This window comes from Gracilinanus agilis, chromosome 3 (genome assembly GCF_016433145.1).
Source record: "Gracilinanus agilis isolate LMUSP501 chromosome 3, AgileGrace, whole genome shotgun sequence".
Taxonomy (NCBI): domain Eukaryota; kingdom Metazoa; phylum Chordata; class Mammalia; order Didelphimorphia; family Didelphidae; genus Gracilinanus; species Gracilinanus agilis.
The window spans coordinates 90154957-90177322 of NC_058132.1; the positions used below are offsets into that span (position 1 = coordinate 90154957).

Genomic DNA, 22366 nt, shown 5'->3' on the forward strand with positions numbered 1-22366 from the left:
TAGGGGAAATCAATAGGTAGACACTGTAGCTAAACTTGTTGTCTTAGAAGGACCTGAATTAATTTTAACTCTGACATCTAATAATGATTGAAATTTTTCTCTCTAAAATGTAACAGGGGAGCAACTTGGTAGCTCAGTGGATTAAGAGCCAGGCGTAGAGACAGGATTCAAATCAGGTCTCAGGCACTTCCTAGCTGTATTACCCTGAGCAAGTCACTTAACCCACATTGCCTAGCCCTTACTGCTCTTCTCCCTTGGAACCAATACATAGTATTGATTCCAAGATGGAAGGTAAAGGGTTTTTATATATAAAAATTAAAATTAAAAAATAAAATAAAATGTAACAGGATTTGGAGAAGTGGAAGCACTTGTTTAAAGCAAAGCATATTAATGGTATTTGGATGCCATCAGAAACAAAACTCCTACTTCTCAGAAGCTTCTACCTTCAAATATACTTATCTGTTCATAGGAGTGGCCACTTGGTACTTAGTGGATCCTGGAATCCATTAAAAGAGTTTGGTGGGGGACAGCTGGGTAGCTCAGTGGATTGAGAGTCAGGCCTAGAGACGGGAGGTCCTAGGTTCAAATCTAGCCTCAGACACTTTCCAGCTATGTGACCCTGGGCAAGTCACTTGACCCCCTTTGCCCACCCTTACCACTCTTCCACCAAGGAGTCAATACACAGAAGTTAAGGGTTTAAAAATGTTAAAAAAAAAAGTTTGGTGGCCCAAGGTAGGACCAATAGAACCTCCCATTTGTTTGCCTCTCGTCCTACTTTCCAGGCATATAATCAGCATACTTTCAGTGTCAACACTTTTGGTGGGAATCCTGTCTTACACAACTTTTGAACATTTGCAAAAAGATTTCATTAACATACTAAGAGAGTTTTTTCTTAATTTCTCCCTTTTTCTATTTAAGAGGCAAGGGAGCAAAAAGGTTTCTGAGTAAGAGCTGTATAAAACTGTCAGTTGGTGACAGTTAGAAGGGTGTGGCTGAAAGTTAGTCAGTTATAATTGGCAGTTGAAAGAGGCTTTTGTTTCTGGGTCCTCTGTGTGACTCACTCTCTCTGGGACTATCAGTTATAACTGACAGAGTCAGAGAAACAGATTTAAGACCTTAACAGCCTTATTGATTATTGATTATCTTGGATAAATAAGTAGATAGATAGTGGGTAAATTTATTAGATAGACAGAGTAGGTAAGTAGACCTGGGCTGGCCTGGCAGAAGACACTGCCTTCAAAGGCAGATAGATTTAAGGTTTTTTAGAAAATTTTAATTAGAATTGGAATCGTATGTATAGTTATAAGCTATTATAAGATTGCTCTCACTTTCCTTCTTTCTATTTCCTATCTGTACTTTCCTAATAATAAACTAGGTGTTTTATGTTTAAGAAGCTGCTCTCCTGACTTTTGTTCAAACTCTTACCCCCAAAATTTAACCCTTCACAACCTGGTGAGCCAGCTAGGAGTTTGATTAATCTGTTGATCTTCTGTTATTTCCAATATTAGGAAAAGATTAGGAGTGTAACCATGGTGCTTGATATCATGGGATGGATAGTGAAAGAGGTAGTGCCAAGTTACCTCAGACAACTCTCAATACCTGGGACCTTCACTGAGATTTTAAATCTCACAGTTTTGGATTGTCTCTGGTTAGTACCACTTATGGGAGTATTTGTGCTCTCTGCATTTTTTCAAGGGTACCATCTGTATCAAGTATTTAGTTTAATTCTTACTAAGAAAAGGAGACAACTGAAAGAGATTAATGGAGACTAGAGTTGTATATGTTGAAGATGGCATCTCTCAATTGACTAAAACTATTGCCCACCAAACTGAAACTATCTCTAAAGTTGAAGACAGTATCTCGCAATTGACTGAAACTATAATGCAACAAAATGAAACTATCTCACATGACTCAAAATAATTCTCCTACTGTTTCTAAGTTTCCCTCCAAGGCTGCTAAAAATAAAACCCAAAAGAAAGAAGATACAAACACATTTAAGAGAAGTACCAACTTTTAATCCAAAGAAGAGAGAGTTTGTAACTATTAGGCACCACAAACCATTCACCCCTCAGGATATAAAAGGATTTAAGCTCAGCATTCCTTATTTTGAAGAGGATCCCATAGCTGTGATAAATATAAAAAAATTTTAAAAACTAGAGAAGATATGCAGACAATTTGATTCAACCTGGATTTATTTTGAATATCTTCTAGATGAGTTACTAACTAAAAGGGAAAAGGATAAAGTTATCGAGCTTACCAATGAGGAGTGGGGTACAGTTCACTGGCCTGGGAATGATCCTCATTAGGACATTAATGATGAAAAGGACTATGAGAGATTATGTCAGGCTAGGGAGGCAGTTCTGAATGCAATGAGAACATGTTCAGATTGACCTGGTACTTGAAATGCTAAAGCAAGAGACGGAAGAAAATCCTTCTCAGTTTATGGACAAACTTATAGAACTGGGAGGAAGATACATAGACCCTGACTTAACAAGAGAAAGAGACATTAGACAATTGAGAAGACAGTTTGTAAAAAAAACTGTTGTAAAGTAGTCGAAGACTATTTCAAAACCAGTTGCCCTAACTGGATGAATATGGACCTTGATGAATTAAGGAGAGTGGCAGTTCATATTTATGATGGGCATGAAATGAAAGATGCCAATGATAATGTTTTAGTGGATGCATTAAGAAAGGACATATAAGCACTAAAGGGAAAAATGGAAAAGCTTGAAAAATGCAATGCAAATTTTGAGTTAGCTATGGCTCCAGTGAGAGAATACACGACCCAAAGAGAATATACAAACCAGAGATGAATGTGTTACTTGTGAAGAAAAAGAGGACACCAGATGATAAATTGCAGCTGCTGGAATCAAATATTCAGCCATTTTAGAAATAATGGTGGGAACTATAGGAATAACTCTTCTAGGAAAACAACTATTCTAGAACTAATAAAAACAGAAACAATTTCCAAAATAGCAATTTGGAATTTATGGGAATGATAGAAACAGTCTCCAAACTGAGGCAAATGACTTGTTTAAATATATTTGTAATGGGTCACACCCACATACTAGCCAAAATATAAATCCTCCTCAACAAGAGGAATCACAGAGGGGTACACATGGTCTTTTGTGAAGGTTTTCCAGGAGAAATATGATTGTGAATACAAAAAGTGAAATATTTGATTTTCCAGATAAAGATATAATTTCACCAGTTATCCCAGTCCATTCTCCCTTAGATAACAATGAACCACATGTAACACTGAAAGTAGGGAATATGTTATTATACATCTTCTAGATACTGGGGCATCAAGATCTGTGCTAATGAGTACACCTGATCTTAAATGTAATTCTATTGGCTCTATTAGTGTTGTCAGGGTATCTGGAATTCCTTGGGAAGTCCAAAAGCTTTCACAACGAATAGTGTCTGAGGGACCTTTATGAATGGAACATTCATTTCTGCTAATGCCTAACTCCCCAATGAATTTATTAGGGGGAGATCTGTTGTTTAAATTAAGAGCCACAAGAATATGTACTCAGGATGGTGATATTACATTAGAACTACCTGAAGAATCTCTAAATTTGTTCCTAGTACTCTTTTAAATAATCAGGAGGTAGATAAAACTCCAACCTTTAAAATACCAACAGATATACCTGAATCTCTCTGGGCTACATTTTCTACCAATGTAGGCTTGCTTAAATCAGTAATTCCAGTTCAAATTAGTATGAGAGGTGGTCCACCTCCATCTATACCGCAATAATTGTTATCAAAAGAAGCAATCAAAGGAATTACCACTGTGATAAATTTCTTAATCAAACAGAAAAGAATAATTCCCTAGAAATCAGAATACAATACACCTATCTTGCCTATTAAAAAGCCAAAATTAGATGAAAATGGAAAACCTGTGTATCAGCTTGTCCAAGATTTATGGGCTATTAATAATCACATTATCAAAAGGCATCCTATTGTTCCAAGTCCATCAACTATTATTTCCTCTATTCCTAGTACCTCAAAATATTTCACAGTAATAGATCTGTGTTCTGCCTTTTTTTCAATACCCACCCATGAAAATTCCCAAAAGATATTTGCATTCACATGAAAAGGGTAGCATAATATTTGGTGCCATCTACCTCAAGGTTACATAGAAAGTCCTACTTTATTTTCCCAAATTTTGACACAAGATTTAGCAAATATTGAGTTTAAGGAGAACCATTTAGCCTAGACATTGTAAAATATATCTTGTTATACTGAACCAACTAACTAGATTAATAACAGTTTTCCTTTATTCTTGTGCTACAGCAGCTTTTGTTGCTAATATATTTTTGAGAAAGGTTGTATCCTTATTTAACCCAAAATCATGTATTGGGGGTAGCAGTACCCTTGGACTTCTCATTCTATGATCTACACCCAAGAGACAAGATATATATAAAGAAATTTCTGCAAACTGAAGGGACTAAGTCTGCCTGGGAAGGCCTCTTCCAAGCACTGCTATCTATGCCAACTGTCACCAAAATTGGAGAAAAAGGCTTGTGGGTTCATTACTCTCATGTAAAACTGGGACCCTCTACTGCCAAGGATTAATTACATCCTATCATTTTCATTGTACTGATTACATCTTTGTCTTTGTATTCAGTTTTTTTTTAGAATTTTTTTAAACCCTTGTACTTTGGTGTATTGTCTCATAGGTGGAAGATTGGTAAGGGTGGGCAATGGGGGGTCAAGTGACTTGCCCAGGGTCACACAGCTGGGAAGTGGCTGAGGCTGGGTTTGGACCTAGGACCTCCTGTCTCTAGGCCTGACTCTCACTCCACTGAGCTACCCAGCTGCCCCCTTTGTATTCAGTTTTGCTTTCATTTTTATTCTTATCTTTTTGTGATTGTGTGATTAGGGAGTTTATAGGGAAATCTAATTTAGTTTATTCTGCTAAAAGAATGCTGCCCTCATTTGGTACTATTTTCTTCTCAGCATTAAGCTATATTAGTTTTTCTACTTTTGTTCCCTTCTCTAATGACTAGACTAAGGATAATACTACTATCAAGGTCCATTGTACTTCATGAGGCCACTCCTCCTGAGACTCTCTGATTAGACAGGCTTATCCTCAGTCCATGTCTGAGCCTGACCTTTTGCCATGCCACCAGCATGTGCAAGGACTCTAGTAGTCCCCTTCCATTTGCGAGGATGCCACATCAGGATGTCAGGTAACCATAAAGAACCACTGGCTTCCTCCCATAGTATGCATATCTGACCAATCAAAGGGTAGGGCTGATATCAACCAAGGAAGGGTTTTCAAATGGAATAAATTTATATTAAATGAATACACTTTCTACTTATCACTGGCATTTAATTTTCTATTAAATATATTCTAACCTTTTGAGAAAAAAAATATTTTTCCTTGGGAGAAAAACAAGTTGAACAATTCAACTTTCATTTTATTTTCCATTTCTATTTCCATTATCTTCATTGTTCATTGGTAAGCCCACAATTGAGAGGGAGAAGAGAAAACAAAAGAAGACAAAAGGGAAAAAAAGCAATGAGGCTAGATTGTAGCTAAAAGCATTTGAGTCCAATGTAAAATGTAAAATTTTTTAAAAATGGAAATAGTGATGGATAAGGGACATTATGTATACATGATTTACCCTATCTTCTTGTTGGCACATCCATAGATATGGTGCTCTGACCAGGAGATTAAATAGTAATGGTGAGGAAGAGCTTGAGGAGAGGAAGAAAAGGAAAAACAGAGATATTCCCACTTTCCCTCTTCAGTGTCATGATATCGCTACCTCTTTCCCTGATATCTCCCAAAGGCTTTGCTAGGCCCCTTGCTGGTTCTCTATAAAGCTTCTCACTGGAAGAAATACTCTTGTCCTTGAGACAACACAGAAAAAGACATTTGGAGAAAAACTCAATCCCTTCAACAAACTAGATGAAGAGAGAAGAAATGTAGGTAAGGCAAGAGGGCCTATTTCCTCAATCTGGGGTAATGGAGGAGAAAATGTTAAGAATTTAATTTAAAAAGAAAAAGGTTTCCCTCGCCAAATGATCCTGTATAGTCCCTAAGTAGCTCCTAAAGTTGATACAGAGTTTATTCTTTTCCTTTGATCTGCTCAGTCTCAACTAATGTAGAATAAATGGAGTTTGTACCAGGATCATAAATTTAATTTTATGTATTGTGAAAATCATGGATTAGAAGTGAAATATAGGTGTCAAATGTGACATCAGGGATGAATGGTAGTACCCAGGTAGACATCCGTGGCTTGCCAATTCTAGTAGCTATTAGAACCATAGAGGAACAGTTACAGAGCAGCTCTTCACCTAGGAACAAGGAAAGCTTTTCCATCTTCTCAAGTCTCCTTATCTTCCCCACCATCCATGTCTTAGTGATAAGGTCCTTATGATCTTCTAGAACAGAAGAAGATGAAACCCTGAATGCTGCTGAGTATAAAACTAAAATGCAATTTGGAAATGTTTAACAAAATAAATAAAAATACAACAGAGATGATATTAATTTGCTGTTTTCTAAGTCTATATGACACCTGAGGGACAAGTTTATGTTATCAGAAATGGGAACATTTGCTGGACAGCCTTTAAAGAGCTTGACCTTTCCTTCTTGGAGATTGAAATTGGCCACCAAATCTGAAATCAATTGGGGTCAAGATTTTTCCGAAGGAAAAGAGAATTTAGAAAAATAGTCTATTTTTTTAATTTTTAAAATACTTTTCCATGCTTACATGATTCATTTTCTTTCCTTCCCCTCTTCTTTGCCCCCTCCCAGAGCTGACAAGCAATTCCACTGGGTTGTACAAATGTTATCATTTGATACCTAATTGCTATAGAGCAATCTTTTAAAGCGTAAACCCCAAGTCACATGCCCATATATACATGTGATAAGTGATAAGTCATATGTTTTTCTTTCGCATTTCCACTCCCATAGATTTTTTCTCTCAATGTGGATAGCATTCTTTCACATAAGTCCTTCAAGGGTGTCCTAGATTATTACATTGCTACTAGTAGTACATTACATTGGATAGTTCCACAATGTTTCACTTTCTGTGTACAATGAAGAGCAGCCTATTAAATGAGTAATATTCAAGTCTTTCAATTACTTGAATTGAAAACATGGGGTTATAAGATCCTCTGAGGGTTGAAAATCCGAATTGTCTTCCCATAACAGTAAAACAATATTTGGGAAGGCTAATACAGACAGAATTCCAAATTATATCAAGCAATTTGTAAAAATCACTGTATTTTACTTGTTTCCTCATTTGGGAATTCCCTATACCAATAAAAATATAGATCCTGTCTCTATTCCTATCCCTATCCTAGCTTTCTTGCCTAAATGTTTTATTATTCATCCAGATGTTTAGTGTTATGGACTCTCAGATATTATGTGGCCTGTAGGAAAGAATTCTGTCTGAAAGATAAGAGATAATAACTTTGATGTTGACTTTGATCCAGATGTCCCCTGTAGCCTTGGACTGTACATTTGACTTTCTTTTTCTTAATCTTAGTATCTCCTTTCTAGGAAATACATGTAGCAAGACTTTAGCAATTCTTCTATTCAGTTATATCACATGGTGGGTAATGGACATTAAATGGAAGTAGAACTATCCATGTCACAAATATTATGGGACCCAGATAAGTGATGTAATGAATCTAGTATTTATTAAGAGCCCATTATGTGTCAACTACTGTGATTAATGTTGGAGATAAAAAGAAAAAAATTAACAAACCATGCTCTAAAGGAGCTTGGATTCTAACAGGAGGGAGAATATGCAATTATATAAGTATGGGCAGGATAATTGCATAAGGAATAAATATAAATAAATTTTGTTACTCAGTTGTTTTAGATTCTTTATGACTACATTTGGCGTTTTTTTGGAATAGATACTGCCATGGTGTGTCATTTCCTTCTCCAGTTCACTTTACAGCTGATGAACCTGAGGGTTTATGTGATTTGCTCAGGGTCACACAGCCATCAAGTATTCTTAGCCAGATTTGCACTCAGAAAGATAAATTTTTCTGATTCCAAGCCTAGTGCTCTAGCCCCTATGCTACCTAGATATCGTAAATAAAAATAAACATGAGGTAGATAAATAAAAAAACAGACAGGCCATTAACAGCTGCAAAGAGTGAAAAAATGCTTTATATAGGAAGTAATGATTGAGTTCAGTCATGAATGAAGAGTAAGACATTTCTATGAGGCCCAAATAAAGAGGGGGAACAGTCCTGGTATAGAGGATAGCCAGTACTAAGGGAAAAAATGTAGTTAGTGCTATGTGCAAAGAACAGAGTTTTAAGTTTGGCAGGACTTACTGGTACAAAAAATAAATAAATAAAAGGTGTCAGGCACTGTGCTTTTCACTGAAAGAAAGGCACAAGAACATTCCTTACTTCTATGATCTCATTATACATAAATATAATGAAACTAGGAAAACAGTTTGAGATCAGGTTGTAAAGGACTTATTTTTTTAAAATTTTTACCTAGTTTATCTGGATTCTAATAAAAATCTATATTATACCTATGGATAAGCATTAGCCCCAGTACCTTTCATTCCTTCATTTTGCCAGCAAGGACATTTGCCTTTCCATTACCCCTGACTTTCTTCGCTCTATTTTTTTTTTTTTTTGCATTCTTTCACTGCTTTCTTGATGTCTCTCTTCTTACACAAGTTGTGCCTTTCAAATCTGTGCTTTGGTTCATTTTTCTATGCATAGTTAAGGGCATCATAAATCATGCCAAAGCCTGTACTTTTACCACCACCAAAACACGTTCTGAATTCAAAGTCGAAAATAACATCTGCGGTTGTCTTGTAAATCTGGCCAGTTTTTTTTTTTTTGTTTTTGTTTTTTGTTTTTTTTGCAAATTTCAGTCTTAGGCACTGTGGCCTTCCCAAGATGAAAGACACATATAAGTATCTGTTTACTTTGAAGAAGATGTTTTGTCATGAACTTCCTGGTTCTGAGACTCATTATGTGTCCACCTCCTCAAGCAGCATAAGAAGGATTATAAAAGTTTTAAAAGACAAACAAAGGAGTTTATATTTTATTCTAGAAGAAATAGGACATTTTGCAAACTGACATGATCAGATCTACCATAAGGAAAATCACTTTGGCAACTGTATGAAGCATGGATTGGAGCAAGAGAAGATCAGAGGTAGAAATAATAGAAAAGTTAGGTAATTTCTTCTAAACCTGGATCCTGGTAGCTTAACTGAAGATTTCAAAGGACCTTAATGATTCAGAAGGAAAGTGCCATTGTCATGTAGATACTTTGTCAATAATTCTTTATTTAATTCAATACTTTTATTCAAAAATATTTTTGATGGTTATGATTATATTTTATTTATCTCAGGCATTAATTATAACATTTGTAAAATATAGACTTCAGCAACCATAATTAACACTGATACAATTCTCTTTAAGGTTTACAAAACACTTTACAAATGTCTTCTCATTTTATTCTCAAAACATCCCTAGGATTTAGGTGCTCTTATAATACCCACTTACAAATGAGAAAATTGAGTTCTGACAGGTTAAGTGATATGACTATGTACTTGCCATGACCCTGAACCCATTAAATGTCTCAGGATGAATTTGAACTCATCTTCCTGACTCCAAATTCATCATTCTAACTAACCAGTGCTTTTCCCCATCTATGTGTCTAACAATATTATCTATCCTATATATAATGCTTTAAAGTCTGCAGTTCATTTTATCTCATTTGATCACAGTAAATACTTAATGGCCTTTTGTTGCCTGACTGCTTTTTTCTAAGAGACAGGCACCGTCACTGCTGGAAATTCAGAGGGAAAAACAAAAACAGGAGTATCTTCATAGACTGCACATTTTGCTCACAGAAAACAATACAGAGGTATGTAAATACAAAAAAAATATTCCAGGTAAATACTTGGATGTACTAATTAGTGAGATCATGGAAAATACTTGGTAGTAGGGAGCAACTTCTCTATGTTTTGAAGGAAGTTATGGATTCTATGTGACAGAAGGAAGGAGAATGAGCAAGTACAGCCTGTGCAAATGTCAAGAAATGAAAGTTGAAGTATTATGTATAAGGAAAGACAAAAAGGATCATGGATTTAAAGATGAAAGGGACCTTGGAGGTCATCAAATTCATACTTCTTCTTTTGCAGATGACAAAACTAAAGCCTAGAAAGGTATAGGTACAGTGACTTAGCTAATGTCATACAGCTATTAAGTTTGAGACAGGATTTGAAATCAGATTTTTAACACTTCTTCCCCACACTGGAACTGCTACACAAATGTACACGTTATATGGCATGGTGGCCTAGGTTACTTGGGCAGAATTATAGAGTGCATGAGAAGAAATAAAATCGGTTTGAAAGGCTATGTTGGAGAAAGATAGTGGGAGAACTTTAAATTGCATTTTATCCTAGAGACAATAGAGAATCACTGAAACTTCCCAGGGAGAGGAATGGATTCACAGAAAGTAGAGTATAATTTATTTTTTTTATTTTTCATCACTGCAGGATGAGAGCTTGCTGACTGTGAATGTGGAGTCTTCAGTCATCATGCCGTCTCTGAGTAATATCACCTCCCCTATCTTCCTCCTGACAGGTATTCCTGGGCTTGAAGTCTTTCATATATGGTTCTCTATCCCTTACTTATGCCTCTGTTCTGTGGCCCTCTTGGGGAATGTCATGATCATGTATGTGGTCATCACTGAGGAGAGCCTCCATGAACCCATGTACTATTTTCTCTCCATGCTGTCAGCCACTGATCTGGGCATCACAGTTTCTTCCTTGCCAACCACACTTGGGGTTCTCTGGTTCAATAACAGGGAGATCAGCCTTGATGGCTGCATTGTACAGCTGTTCTTCCTCCACGGCTTCACTCTCATGGAGTCCTCTGTGCTTCTCGCCATGGCCTTTGATCGCTTTATTGCCATCTGTGAACCTCTGAGATATGCCACCATTTTAACCAACTCCAGAATTGTTAAAGCTGCTCTAGGCATTTTTATAAGAATGTTAATCAATCTGATGCCCCTCCTCCTACTCCTCAAGAGGCTTTCATTCTGTGGTACCAATATCCTCTCACATTCCTATTGCTACCACCCAGATGTGATTAAACAGTCCTGTACAAGCACCAAGATCAACAGCATTGTTGGCCTCCTTGCCCTCATCTTGACTTCAGGCATAGACATTCCGTGCATCATCCTCTCCTATGTGCTGATAATCAAGTCCCTACTCAGCATTGCATCCCCTGAGGAGAGGCATAAGGCCTTTAGCACCTGCATCTCCCACATAGGCGCTGTTGCTATCTTCTATATCCCTTGGATTATTCTGGCTCTTATGCACAGGTTTGGTCACAATGCCCCTCCATACATTCATGTACTGCTGTCAAATATCCACTTTCTTTTCCCCCCTGTACTTAATCCAATCATATACAGTGTGAAGACCAAGCAAATCTATAGGGTCATTCTCAAGCTCTTTCAAACTAATAAGTCAAGGGTATAACCATGGCCAGAGGAGGTGCTCAGGGTGGATTTATAATTTCATGTATAACCCTCTTCTTCATAGGAAAATATTCATGTTAACTGGTGTTTATCAAATACAAAATAACAGAAAAAAAAACAAAATTTGGCGTATTTATACCTTGAAAATCAGCAAATACCAAAAATCAGAAACTGATTTTGAAATTGCCTACCCTTAAGAAAGTGATGAAAAAATAATAATGTATCTTGAATTTAAAAGTGTATTAAAGACCCTTTTCTCAGGCAGAGTTATTTGTTAAATTTTAACCAATGTAATGTCTGTGGTTAAATATTTGTGTATTTTGAATTATTTTTGTAACTGTTTTAGTATTTTATCTCCCTACTAGAATATAAATCTTTTACAGTCAGGAATTTTATCACATTTTATAAATATCTCTGTATACCCCTCCTCCATCCTAGTATAGTATTATGCATCAATAGGAATTTAATAAATATTAATTGTGTTGTACGGTTATGTTTGTGTGATCATGAAACAGAATGATTAAAAGCGTAAACCAATTGGAAGAAATTTTTGCTTCATTGGTCTCTTTGGTAGGGCTCTCAGGGAAGGACTATGGCATTATCCCAAAGAGAATATAGCATGAGCTCAAGTTATATGTTATAAAACAGAGTGGGAAGACGGGGAAATAACCTACGCTCCCCATGATAGTGTATCCAATCATGAGGTTTATATCTAATTGAATCATACTGACTTCAATACTTTCAAAATGTTTTTGGAGGGATGGAAGACAAAATAAAGAACTCTTCCCTAAGCTTCCATATAGAGAAGACTGTAAGGTTAGCCACCTCTTCATTTCTCACATGGCTACACTCCTTTGGACTGGTTGCCATCATGCCCTAGGAACTGCATGAAGAAACTCATGATTCTATGAGATTTCATGAGGGTTATAGACAACACCGGGGCATTTATTAAGATCTTAGTATTGTTAGAATCCCGATCAGAAAGGAAATCTCAATATAATTATATGAACATACTTCCCATCTTCAAAGATTTACTAATCCAAAAAGGAAAACAAATTTATTCTAGGGATTTCTTAGTTAGAAAAGATAGGGGGGTCATCACATTCCAATCCCAGCTCTTATATTTACTAACCATGTGCCCTGGGCAAGGTATTTCCTTTGGATTCAATGTCCTCATCAGTAAAATAAGATATAAAAAGGATAAAAGTCTCTTAGAGATTGAAATCTTTGATCCTACAAAGTAACAAATAAATGCAGGCATAAAAGACAATTTCTTTATGTTTATTCTTACCCCCAGAGTACTAAATGACATATTAGACATGAGTTGTATGGCCTAGTCAAATACAGCTTAATTCAAGCATGGATTGATTTTAGTCAACTCTCTTTTCACCAAATTTCTATAAGAAATTGACCTATTATTCCTATACTAGTAGCAATGCAATGATCCAGGACAATTCTGAGGGACTTATGAGAAAGAACACTATATCCACATCTGGAGAAGAACTGTGGGAGCAGAAATACAGAAGAAAAACAACTGCTTGAACACATGGGTTGTTGCGGATATGATTTGGGATGTAGATTCTAAACAACCACCCTCGTACAACTATCAACAATATGGAAATAGATCTTGATCGATGACACATGTAAAACCCAGTGGAAATGCCCGTTGGCTACTGGGGGTGGGGGAGGTGGGGTGGGTAGAGAGGAGAGTAAGAACATGAATCATGTAACCATGGAAAAAATGTCTAAAAATAAAAATTAAAAAAAAAAGAAATTGGCCCATTGATATAGAAATCAGTCTGGAAAAGGGGCTTTACCTAACAGTGCTTTGTATAAACTCTTTGATACTGCAGCCTTCTCATGTCAGCATTTCAAAATTCAGTGCTAGCACTTAGTTTCACACTTAACTTGTGATTCATTAGGACTTCATTGTCCTTTTCCCTTGATTACACGAAAGTGTCTCTTGGAAATGGTCAAGTATGTGACATACCCTTTCCTGAAAGGAACATCATGACTTATCCCTCTCAAACTTCTGGATTCTGGTTATGGCACTTATAAGGATCACTCACTCATTTAATCAGTCAACAAAGATTTATTAGTAACCAGGCACTTTACAAGGTGCTAGGAATACAAGGACAAATATAGAACAGAACTGGTCTTGAAACCAGGGACTGTTATGATCATCTCCTCCCCTTTGTTTTTCCCAACTTTATGCCATTTTAAAGACAATCAGCTTTCCTGAGGATGCTGCTCTGAAAATGATTCAATTGTAGTGAGCTCCTTAAATGTGAAGCATATTCTTTAGCCAAGTATTTATTTCATTCCACATTCTATCACTTTCTATGCCTTCACATATCTTACTGTATTCACCCTGATACACCCTGTATTCACTCCTATCCTATTAAGCTCTCTCTGCTACTTCCCTGGCTCCCAACCCTCAGACTCTCAAATTGTTCCTTTTCCATTACCTGCAGTATATAGGAAGAAGAGAACTGGAATGGGCTGGGGCTGGGGCAGAAGAACAGGTTCAGCTCTCTTTATTTAGCAAAACAGGCCTTCGATAACATAGGAGCTAAGATCAGTTATAGATGATAGAGATTGAAATGATATATAGATACCCCAGGCCCAGCCTGAGGCTTTCTAAACTTATCTGACTCAACTGAATCTCCTATAAGCAATGAGTCAGAGGAAGAGGTAATCAGGCTTCCTTGTTGACCCTGACGAAGGGAACTGGGGGAAATTATAGATACAATTCTCTAATGATTTTTCCCAATTTCTCAAAAATCAGAAAAATTAAACAAAATACATGTGTATGTACATACTTTCCTCTGACTTTGTTTTGCTTAAGGCAATGTCCCTGGTAATCAGCAGCCTCACATACTATTTCCTCTTAATCTCTTCTCCTATGGATCACTCCCTAGACACAGGAAGTTCAAGACTATCTAGAAGTCAGTGATTTTTCCAAAGCAATTTTTAGGATAGTTACTTTTTGCTAATATCTAGACTCAAATGAATATAACTCTTTAATTTCATATAAACTGTAATTTTTAACCACCTAAAAAGGAGATCCTTTCATGTGTGTGTGTGTATGTGTGTGTGTGTGTGTGTGTGTGTGTGTGTGATTAATCACTTTGTCAATCTGGTGAAGCTTATGGTCTTCTGCTCAGAATTATGTTCTTTAAATACATAAAATAAAATACATATGATTAAATATGTTAGGTGAAACAGTGGATAGAGGGGCAGGTTTGCAATTAGGAAGATTTCTCTTCCTCATTTCAAAATGGGCCTCAGACACTTCCTAGCTACGGGACTCTTAGCAAGTCAATTCAACCTCTTTGCTTCAGTTCTTCATCTAGATAGAGAAGGAAATGGCAAACCATTCCAGTATCTTTGCCAAGAAATCCCCAAATAGTGTCATGAAGCCTGAAAAATGACGTGGACTTTAACTGACAATGACTTCCACAGGAATTATCAGACTCAAATAAACATAAAGCAATTATGGGTAGCTCTTCTCCTTCAATTCACAAAGGCCAGGCTGCCAAATAAGGTATAGAGATTTTTGCTACAAGTATTCTTTGTAAAAAGAGAGAGAAGAATAAATTTGTCACTCTGGATCCGCTGTCTTGTATAGCAGGAGACTCTATATATCTTTCGACCACATTGACATTGTTGTTTGTGGTCCAAAGAGCCTAAAAGAGAAAGGTTTGGATCAAAGGAGTGAGATGAACTCATCCCCATCTCCATATATACATTTCTATTGCCAGGAAAGCAGATTGTAGCTTCTGGAAGAAAAAAAATAATAATGTTAACAACTCCTTTTGAATATACGCAGAATAAATGTATCTTTCTTGATGAAAATCATAGCAAAAAAAAAACAGAGCTAATTTTCTTCATGTGTTTTTAGGCATATTTTGTGAAGACTTCAAGATTGACCTCTTAACCCAAACTTTTTTTTTTTATTTGGGAGAAGTATCTTTAAAAAGGAGTGTGGGAGATAAATAGCCTGGCTCGAATCCTTCCCTAGGATTAGTCTGTTTCACATAGGTCTTGATTTCAATCTCACTGGTCAAAATTGGAGAAAAGGGAAAAAGAGGAGAATCAGGAGGAAGAGACAGACAACAAAAATAGGAGGAATGAACTCACATTCATACAGGCCTTTCCTTAATATTCATAAACTGCTTCATATAAATCATTTTATTTGATCCTTATGACCACCTTGAGTATTTTTATGACCATTTTATAGTTGAGGAACAAGAGTTAGAGTTAAATGACTTGCCCAGGAATACACATCTAAGGAGTATCTAGGGTCATAGTCAAAATCAGGGCTTCTTCATTATTTAATGCTGCCTGGGGACCTTTGAAACTATTTTTTATATCCTTTGTTTTTTCTCTATCTATAAGTTGCCTTTTCCCTTCTCAGAATGAATAAATCTATGCTCAGTAGTTGGGGATTTTTCTCACTGTTGATATAGCTTCAGTTGCACTGAAGTCAAGAAGACTTGAGTTCAAATGCAGCTTCAGAAACTTAACCACTGTTTATCTCAGTTTTCTCATCTACAAAATGTGAATAATAATGGCACTTATTTCCTTTAGTTTTGAGGATAAAATGAAATAATGTTTAGAAAGTGGTTCACAATTTATCCAACCGTTCTGGAAAGCAATTTGGAATTATGCCCAAAGGGCTTTAAAAGAATGCATGGCCTTTGATCCAGAAACACCACTACTAGGTTTGTACCCTAAAGTGATAAAAAGGAAAAATGTTTGTACAAAAATATTCATAGCTGAGCTCTTTTTACTGGCAAAAAAATTGGAAAATGAGGAGGTGTCCCTCAATTGGGGAATGGCTGAACAAATTGTGGTATATGATGGTGATGGAATACTATTGTGCTCAAAGAAATGATGAACTGGAAGGTTTCTATATGAACTGGAATGACCTCCAGGAATTGATGCAGAGTGAAAGGAGTAGAGCCAAGAGAACATTATACACAGAAAATGAAACATTGTGGAACAATCCAATGTAATGGACTTTGCTAATACAAGACAGTCCCAAGGGACTTATGAGAATAAACGCTATCCACATCAAGAGAAAGAACAGTGGGAATAGAAATGCAGAAGAAAAACAAATGACTCATTTGTTTATATGGATATTTGATTTGGGGTTTGGGTATTAAAAAATTGGTTTATTGCAAAAACGAAATAAGTGATAACATTTGTATTACCCAGTGGAAGTGTTTATTGAATCTAGGAGGAGGAAGGGAAGAAGGGAGGGAAAGAAAATGAAGTATGGAAACATGGAAAATATTTAAAATTTTTTTATTTAAAAAAAGAAAGTGCTTCACAAATTTTTATTAACCTATAAATGCTAGTTATTGTTTTCAGTATTATTGTTATCATCATCATCATCATCATCATCATCATTATCATCATCATCATTATTATTATTATCCCACATAGACCTCTGACCACTTTCCTCAGCCTAATGTGATCTACAGGTTCTGTGGAGCCTGTACTTTCCAGTAGAAGCCATCTTTAGAAACCTCTCCAAACAGAACTGACAGCTGAGGGCCTTATGTTCCTCCTTTTAAGAAGTAATAAGAAGGTATATAGGTTATCATTATTAGGTACTGAACTTTAGCACATTGCTTGTATTCTACCCATACTGTGAATAGGCTGAAGGTAGAATCTCTTCCAAAAACTCAGATGTGAGTACCAGATCCAATGGTCTTTTCTTAATTCTCATTCTCTTTGATCTTTCCAAAGTCTTGGATTACACTAATCACCCTCTTCTCCTTGATACTTCTTTCTAGGTTTTCAGGACTCCATTGTCTCCTGTTTTTCTTCCTATACATCTAACCACTCCATATGACTCCTTTGCTTAGTCTTTATCCAAACTACCCACTCTAACTATTGGTGTCCCAAAGGGTTCAGTCCTGGGTTCTTTATCTTCTCCTTTTATACTACTACTTCACTTGATGATTTCATGAGATTCCATGGATTTAATTACCATCTCTATGCTGATATTTTTCAAATCTCCCTATCCTGCCTGAATCTCTCTGTTGCCCTCTAATCTCACATCTCCAATAGCCTTCAGTTTCAAACTGGATGTCCAGTAGATCTCCTAAACTCCACATGTCAAAACTAGAACTCATTTTCTTTCTCCTTAGCCCCTCTGCATCTCCTACTTTCCCTGTTTTACTAGAGGAGAGGACCAAACTCCCTCTAGGCATCATTCTCAATTCCTCACTGTTTCTCACTGGTCCTACCCAATTTGTTGCCTATTGATTTCATCTTTGCACTATCTCTTCTATATGCTCTCCATGCTATTTACCCTATTCATATTCTCTCCTCTGACACTACTCACCACTCTGTGAAGGTTCTCATCACCTTATGTCAAATTATTTCAAAAGCCTACTAGGATGTCTGTCTGCCTCAACTTTCCCTATACAATCACCAAAATGATTTTCATACATTGAACAACTGACTACTTTATATGCATGTGCACATGGGTGTACACACACACACACACACACACACACACACACACACACACACTCCAACTCAATAAATTCTAGTGTCTATCTGTTTTCTCTAGAATCAAATGAAAAAACCTCTGTCTGGCATTCTATTCTTCCTGTTGCTGATATCTTTTATAAGAAACTCAAATCCATTCTGACATGATGAAAATATGGATAGATCTCACTGAGTTCTATCCCATGCATTGGCTATAGAAGCATTCCTGTGAATATTCTTCAAAAGACAACTAATTATCATTTTTCCAGTGCATCAAGAAACTCTTATCTTCATCTTGATGGTCACCACTGGATGAGGTACTGAGTTCTGGTTGAAAGGAACCAGAAAATGATGAAAGGGGAAATCTTTATCTCGCCTCCATCACCATTAATGATGTCATCCTGGTTGACTTTAATTTCTGGTAAACCAAAGTAGTTTCCTTATTAATAAATTCAGCACAAAATGAGCCATCCTTTTAACAGATGTAGCAAAATGGGTTCAGCTTCATTGGATGGACTTTTCATTTTATTTTGTTCAGAATATATAATGTGGTGAAGACTGGTTCTGGAAGCAGAGGACAGGTATGATACCTCTGACACACAGTACCTCTGTGATCTAGATCAAGTAAATCATCTAGCTCAGCTAAGCCAAAGTTTTTGTCTGTTTTCCATCTCTGTAAACTTGGAGTTAGAAAAAATATGGCCTCTTCCAGCCCTCAATCTTTGATCTCTGTGGGTAGCCTTCATGTTTGAATTAAAATATGCTGTTCAGTAGGAATGATCTAATTTGAATTAACCTCTGTTTTCATCTCAGTGACACAGATCTTAGTATGGTAATGGTAAAAATGAGGATAATGATAATGACAATGAAAATGACAATTATAAGAGTTCACATTAAGGTTTCAGGACAAAATGATCTAAATGCATTATCTGCTTTGATCATTACAACAGCACTGAGTAGATACTATTATTATACTATTTTGTAAGATGAGGAAACAGGCACAGAAAGATCTTATCTTGTTTAGAATCACCCAGAAACTATCTGAGGCAAGATCTGGCCTTGGATTTTCCTGGCTGGGAAAATTGGAAAACAATATGGGAGAGATTGGGCCTAGATCAACATCTCACACCCTATACCAAGATAAACTCAGAATAGGTGAATGACTTGAATATAAAGAAGGAAACTATAAGTAAATTAGGTGAGCACAGAATAGAAATACTTGTCAGATCTCTGGGAAAGGAAAGATTTTAAAACGAAGCAAGAGTTAGAAAAAATCACAAAATGTAAAATAAATAATTTTGACTACATTAAACTAAAAAGTTTTTCTACAGACAAAACCAATGCTACCAAAATTAGAAGGGAAGCAACAAATTGAGAAAAATCTTTATAACAAAAAAATCAGACAAAGGTCTAATTACTTAAATATACAAGGAGCTAAATCAATTGTACAAAAAATCAAGCCATCCTCCAATTGATAAATGGGCAAGGGACGTGAATAGGCAATTTTCTCGTGGAGAAATCAAAACTATCAATAAGCACATGAGAAAGTGTTCTAAATCTCTAACAATTAGAGAAATACAAATCAAAACAACTCTGAGGTATCACCTCACACCTAGCAGATTGGCTAAAATGACAACAGGGGAGAGAAATGAATGTTGGAGAGGATGTGGCATAGTTGGGACATTAATGCATTGCTGGTGGAGTTGTGAACTGATTCTACCATTGTGGTTGGCAATTTGGAACCATGCTCAAAGGGCTTTAAAAGACTATCTGCCTTTTGATCCAACCATAGAACTGCTTGGTTTATACCACAAAAAGATAATAAGGAAAAAGACTTGTACAAAAATATTTATAGCCATGCTCTTTGTGGTGGCAAAAAATTGGAAAATGAGAGAATAACCTTCAATTGGGGAATGGCTGAACAAATTGTGGTATCTGTTGGTGATGGAATACTATTGTGCTCAAAGGAAGAAAGAACTAGAGGAATTCCATGTGAACTGGAATGACCTCCAGGAATTGATGCAGAGTGAAAGGAGCAGATCCAGGAGAACATTATCCACAGAGGCTGATACTCTGTGGTACAATCCAACATAACAGACTTCTCTACTAACAGCAATGCAAGGATCCAGAGCAAGGCTGAGGGACTTATGAGAAAAAAACTAGCCACACTGAGAGGAAGAACTATGGGAGGAGAAACACAGAATAAAAACAACTGCTTGAACACTTGGGCTTATGGGGACATTATTGGGGACATAGACACTAAACGATAACTCTAGTCCAACTATCAATAATATGGAATTAGGTCTTGAACAATGATACATGTAAAACCAAGTGGAATTGTGCGTCGGCTAAAGGGGGTTAGGAGGGTTTGGGGGAGAGGGAAAGAACATGAAATATGTAACTATGGGAAAATATTTAAAATAAAAATTAAAGAAATAAAGAAATAGGAAAAAATAAAGAAATAGAATTCATTCCCCAATCATCTCTAAAAACATATACCCATTCTACCTACTACAATATATCATTTTTATCTTATATAACCTCAACCTAACATAGGGGTCCTCTTTGCAAGGAACAATTTGAGCAAAGCTCCACGAAGCTGTGCAGTTTTCAGACTATAGATAACAGGGTTGAGCACAGGTGGAAGGATTAAGTAGATATTGGCCATCATTGTTAATACAATCTTAGGAGATGACTGGCCAAAGCGGTGCACCAGAGACAGAGAAATCAGAGGGATATAAAAGATGGCAACAGCTCCAATATGGGATACACATGTGCTGAAAGCCTTGTACTGCTCTGTGGATGATGCAATACTAAGGACAGAACGGATGATCAGGATGTAGGAGATGATGATACATGGTATATCTATCCCTGTAGTCAAGATAAGTCCAGTTAAGCCCCAGAAGCTATTGGGTTTGGTATTTGAACATGCCAATTTGAGCACATCAGGGTGGTAACAGTAGGAATGGGAGAGCACATTCATTTTACAAAATGACAAGCGTTTTAGCAGCCAAAGTGTGGGCAACAACAATACTATCATGCGCATGAATATTACCAGACCAATCTGAAGGATCTTGGCATTGGTGAGGATGGTGTTGTATCTCAGAGGGTCACAGATAGCCACAAAGCGATCAAAAGCCATGGCCACCAAGACACCAGTTTCTATAACTGTGAACCCATGCAGGAAGAACATTTGGACAATGCAGCCATCTAAGCTGATTTCTCTCAAGTCAAACCAAAGAACAATCAGTGTTGTTGACATTGTGGAAACAATCAAGCCTAAATCGGTAGCTGATAGCATAGAAAGGAAATAATACATGGGCTCATGCAGGCTCTGCTCTGTGAAAATGACAAACAGGATCATGCTGTTTCCTGAAAGACCAATAGCATAGAGACAACAGAAAGGGATGGAGATCCAGACATAGGATCCTTCAAGTCCTGGGATGCCAATGAGGTAGAAGGTTGGAAATGGAGATGTCAGGTTGCTTAAAGTCACCATTGTAGCCTTGGAAATTAGCATTTATTTTCATACAAATCAGATTCTGCAGAAATACAAGAGAAATTCTCTCACTATATATGAAAATGAAACATGGATTTTCCTTTCAAAACTATTTCCCAAAATGAACCAACATATGGCCTCACTTATTAAAATTGTGAGATTCTTAAGTTCCTGGTTCTCTGGGTTGATGTTTGATGAAAGGGTGAATGATTGATTGAATTAATAAATGTTGACATATAAAATTCTGGACCCTCTATTACTAGTGTGTCTAATGGAAATTATATTACATTACATAATGGAAGAATACAATAAAAGTGAAAGAGTTCATTGCATTATCCATACCCATTTATCTCCACCTTTCATAAAAGAGCACACACAAAAAAGATACATTGTCATGAGGACATTTTAGAAAATTACAGATATTTATTGGCTTTAAAATCATATTTGCTTTTCAGATTAAAAGTATATAGATAGAGTTAAAGTATGTACATATACATGTATATAGGCAGCCAGGTGGCTCAGTGTTTAAAGAGCCATGTATAGAGAGATGAGAAGTCCTGGGTTCAAATATGCCCTCAAGCACTTCCTACTTGGGTTGCTGGGCACCCCAGATACCTAGTCCTTTCAGCTCTTCTGCCTTGGAACTGATAGTATTGATTCAAAGACAGAAGGTAAGGGTTAAGGTTTATATATATATATATAGTGTATACACACACACACACACATATATATATATATACATATATATATATATATATATATATATATATATATACAACACCACATGTAACCCACTAAATTCTCAAGTGCAGCCATAACCAGATTCTAATCTGACTGGGAAATATTTCACAAAATTAATGAAATTATAA

General features: G+C 36.5%; 2 protein-coding genes and 1 pseudogene across 2 annotated transcripts; 1 reads left to right on the top strand and 2 right to left on the bottom strand.

Moving 5' to 3' along the window:
• Positions 1-8545: 8545 nt before the first annotated feature.
• LOC123238742 lies at positions 8546-8967 on the bottom strand (annotated as a pseudogene).
• A 1577-nt stretch (positions 8968-10544) lies between these two features.
• Positions 10545-11489, top strand: LOC123238744 (olfactory receptor 51F1-like). The gene has a single exon (XM_044665948.1). The coding sequence runs from the start codon at positions 10545-10547 to the stop codon at positions 11487-11489; it is 945 nt and encodes a 314-aa protein (XP_044521883.1).
• A 6303-nt stretch (positions 11490-17792) lies between these two features.
• Positions 17793-21497, bottom strand: LOC123238745 (olfactory receptor 51F1-like). Its single transcript, XM_044665949.1, has 2 exons — positions 20594-21497; positions 17793-17833 (listed from the first exon to the last, which is right to left on the bottom strand). The coding sequence occupies exons 1-2, from the start codon at positions 21495-21497 to the stop codon at positions 17793-17795; spliced, it is 945 nt and encodes a 314-aa protein (XP_044521884.1).
• Positions 21498-22366: the final 869 nt, after the last annotated feature.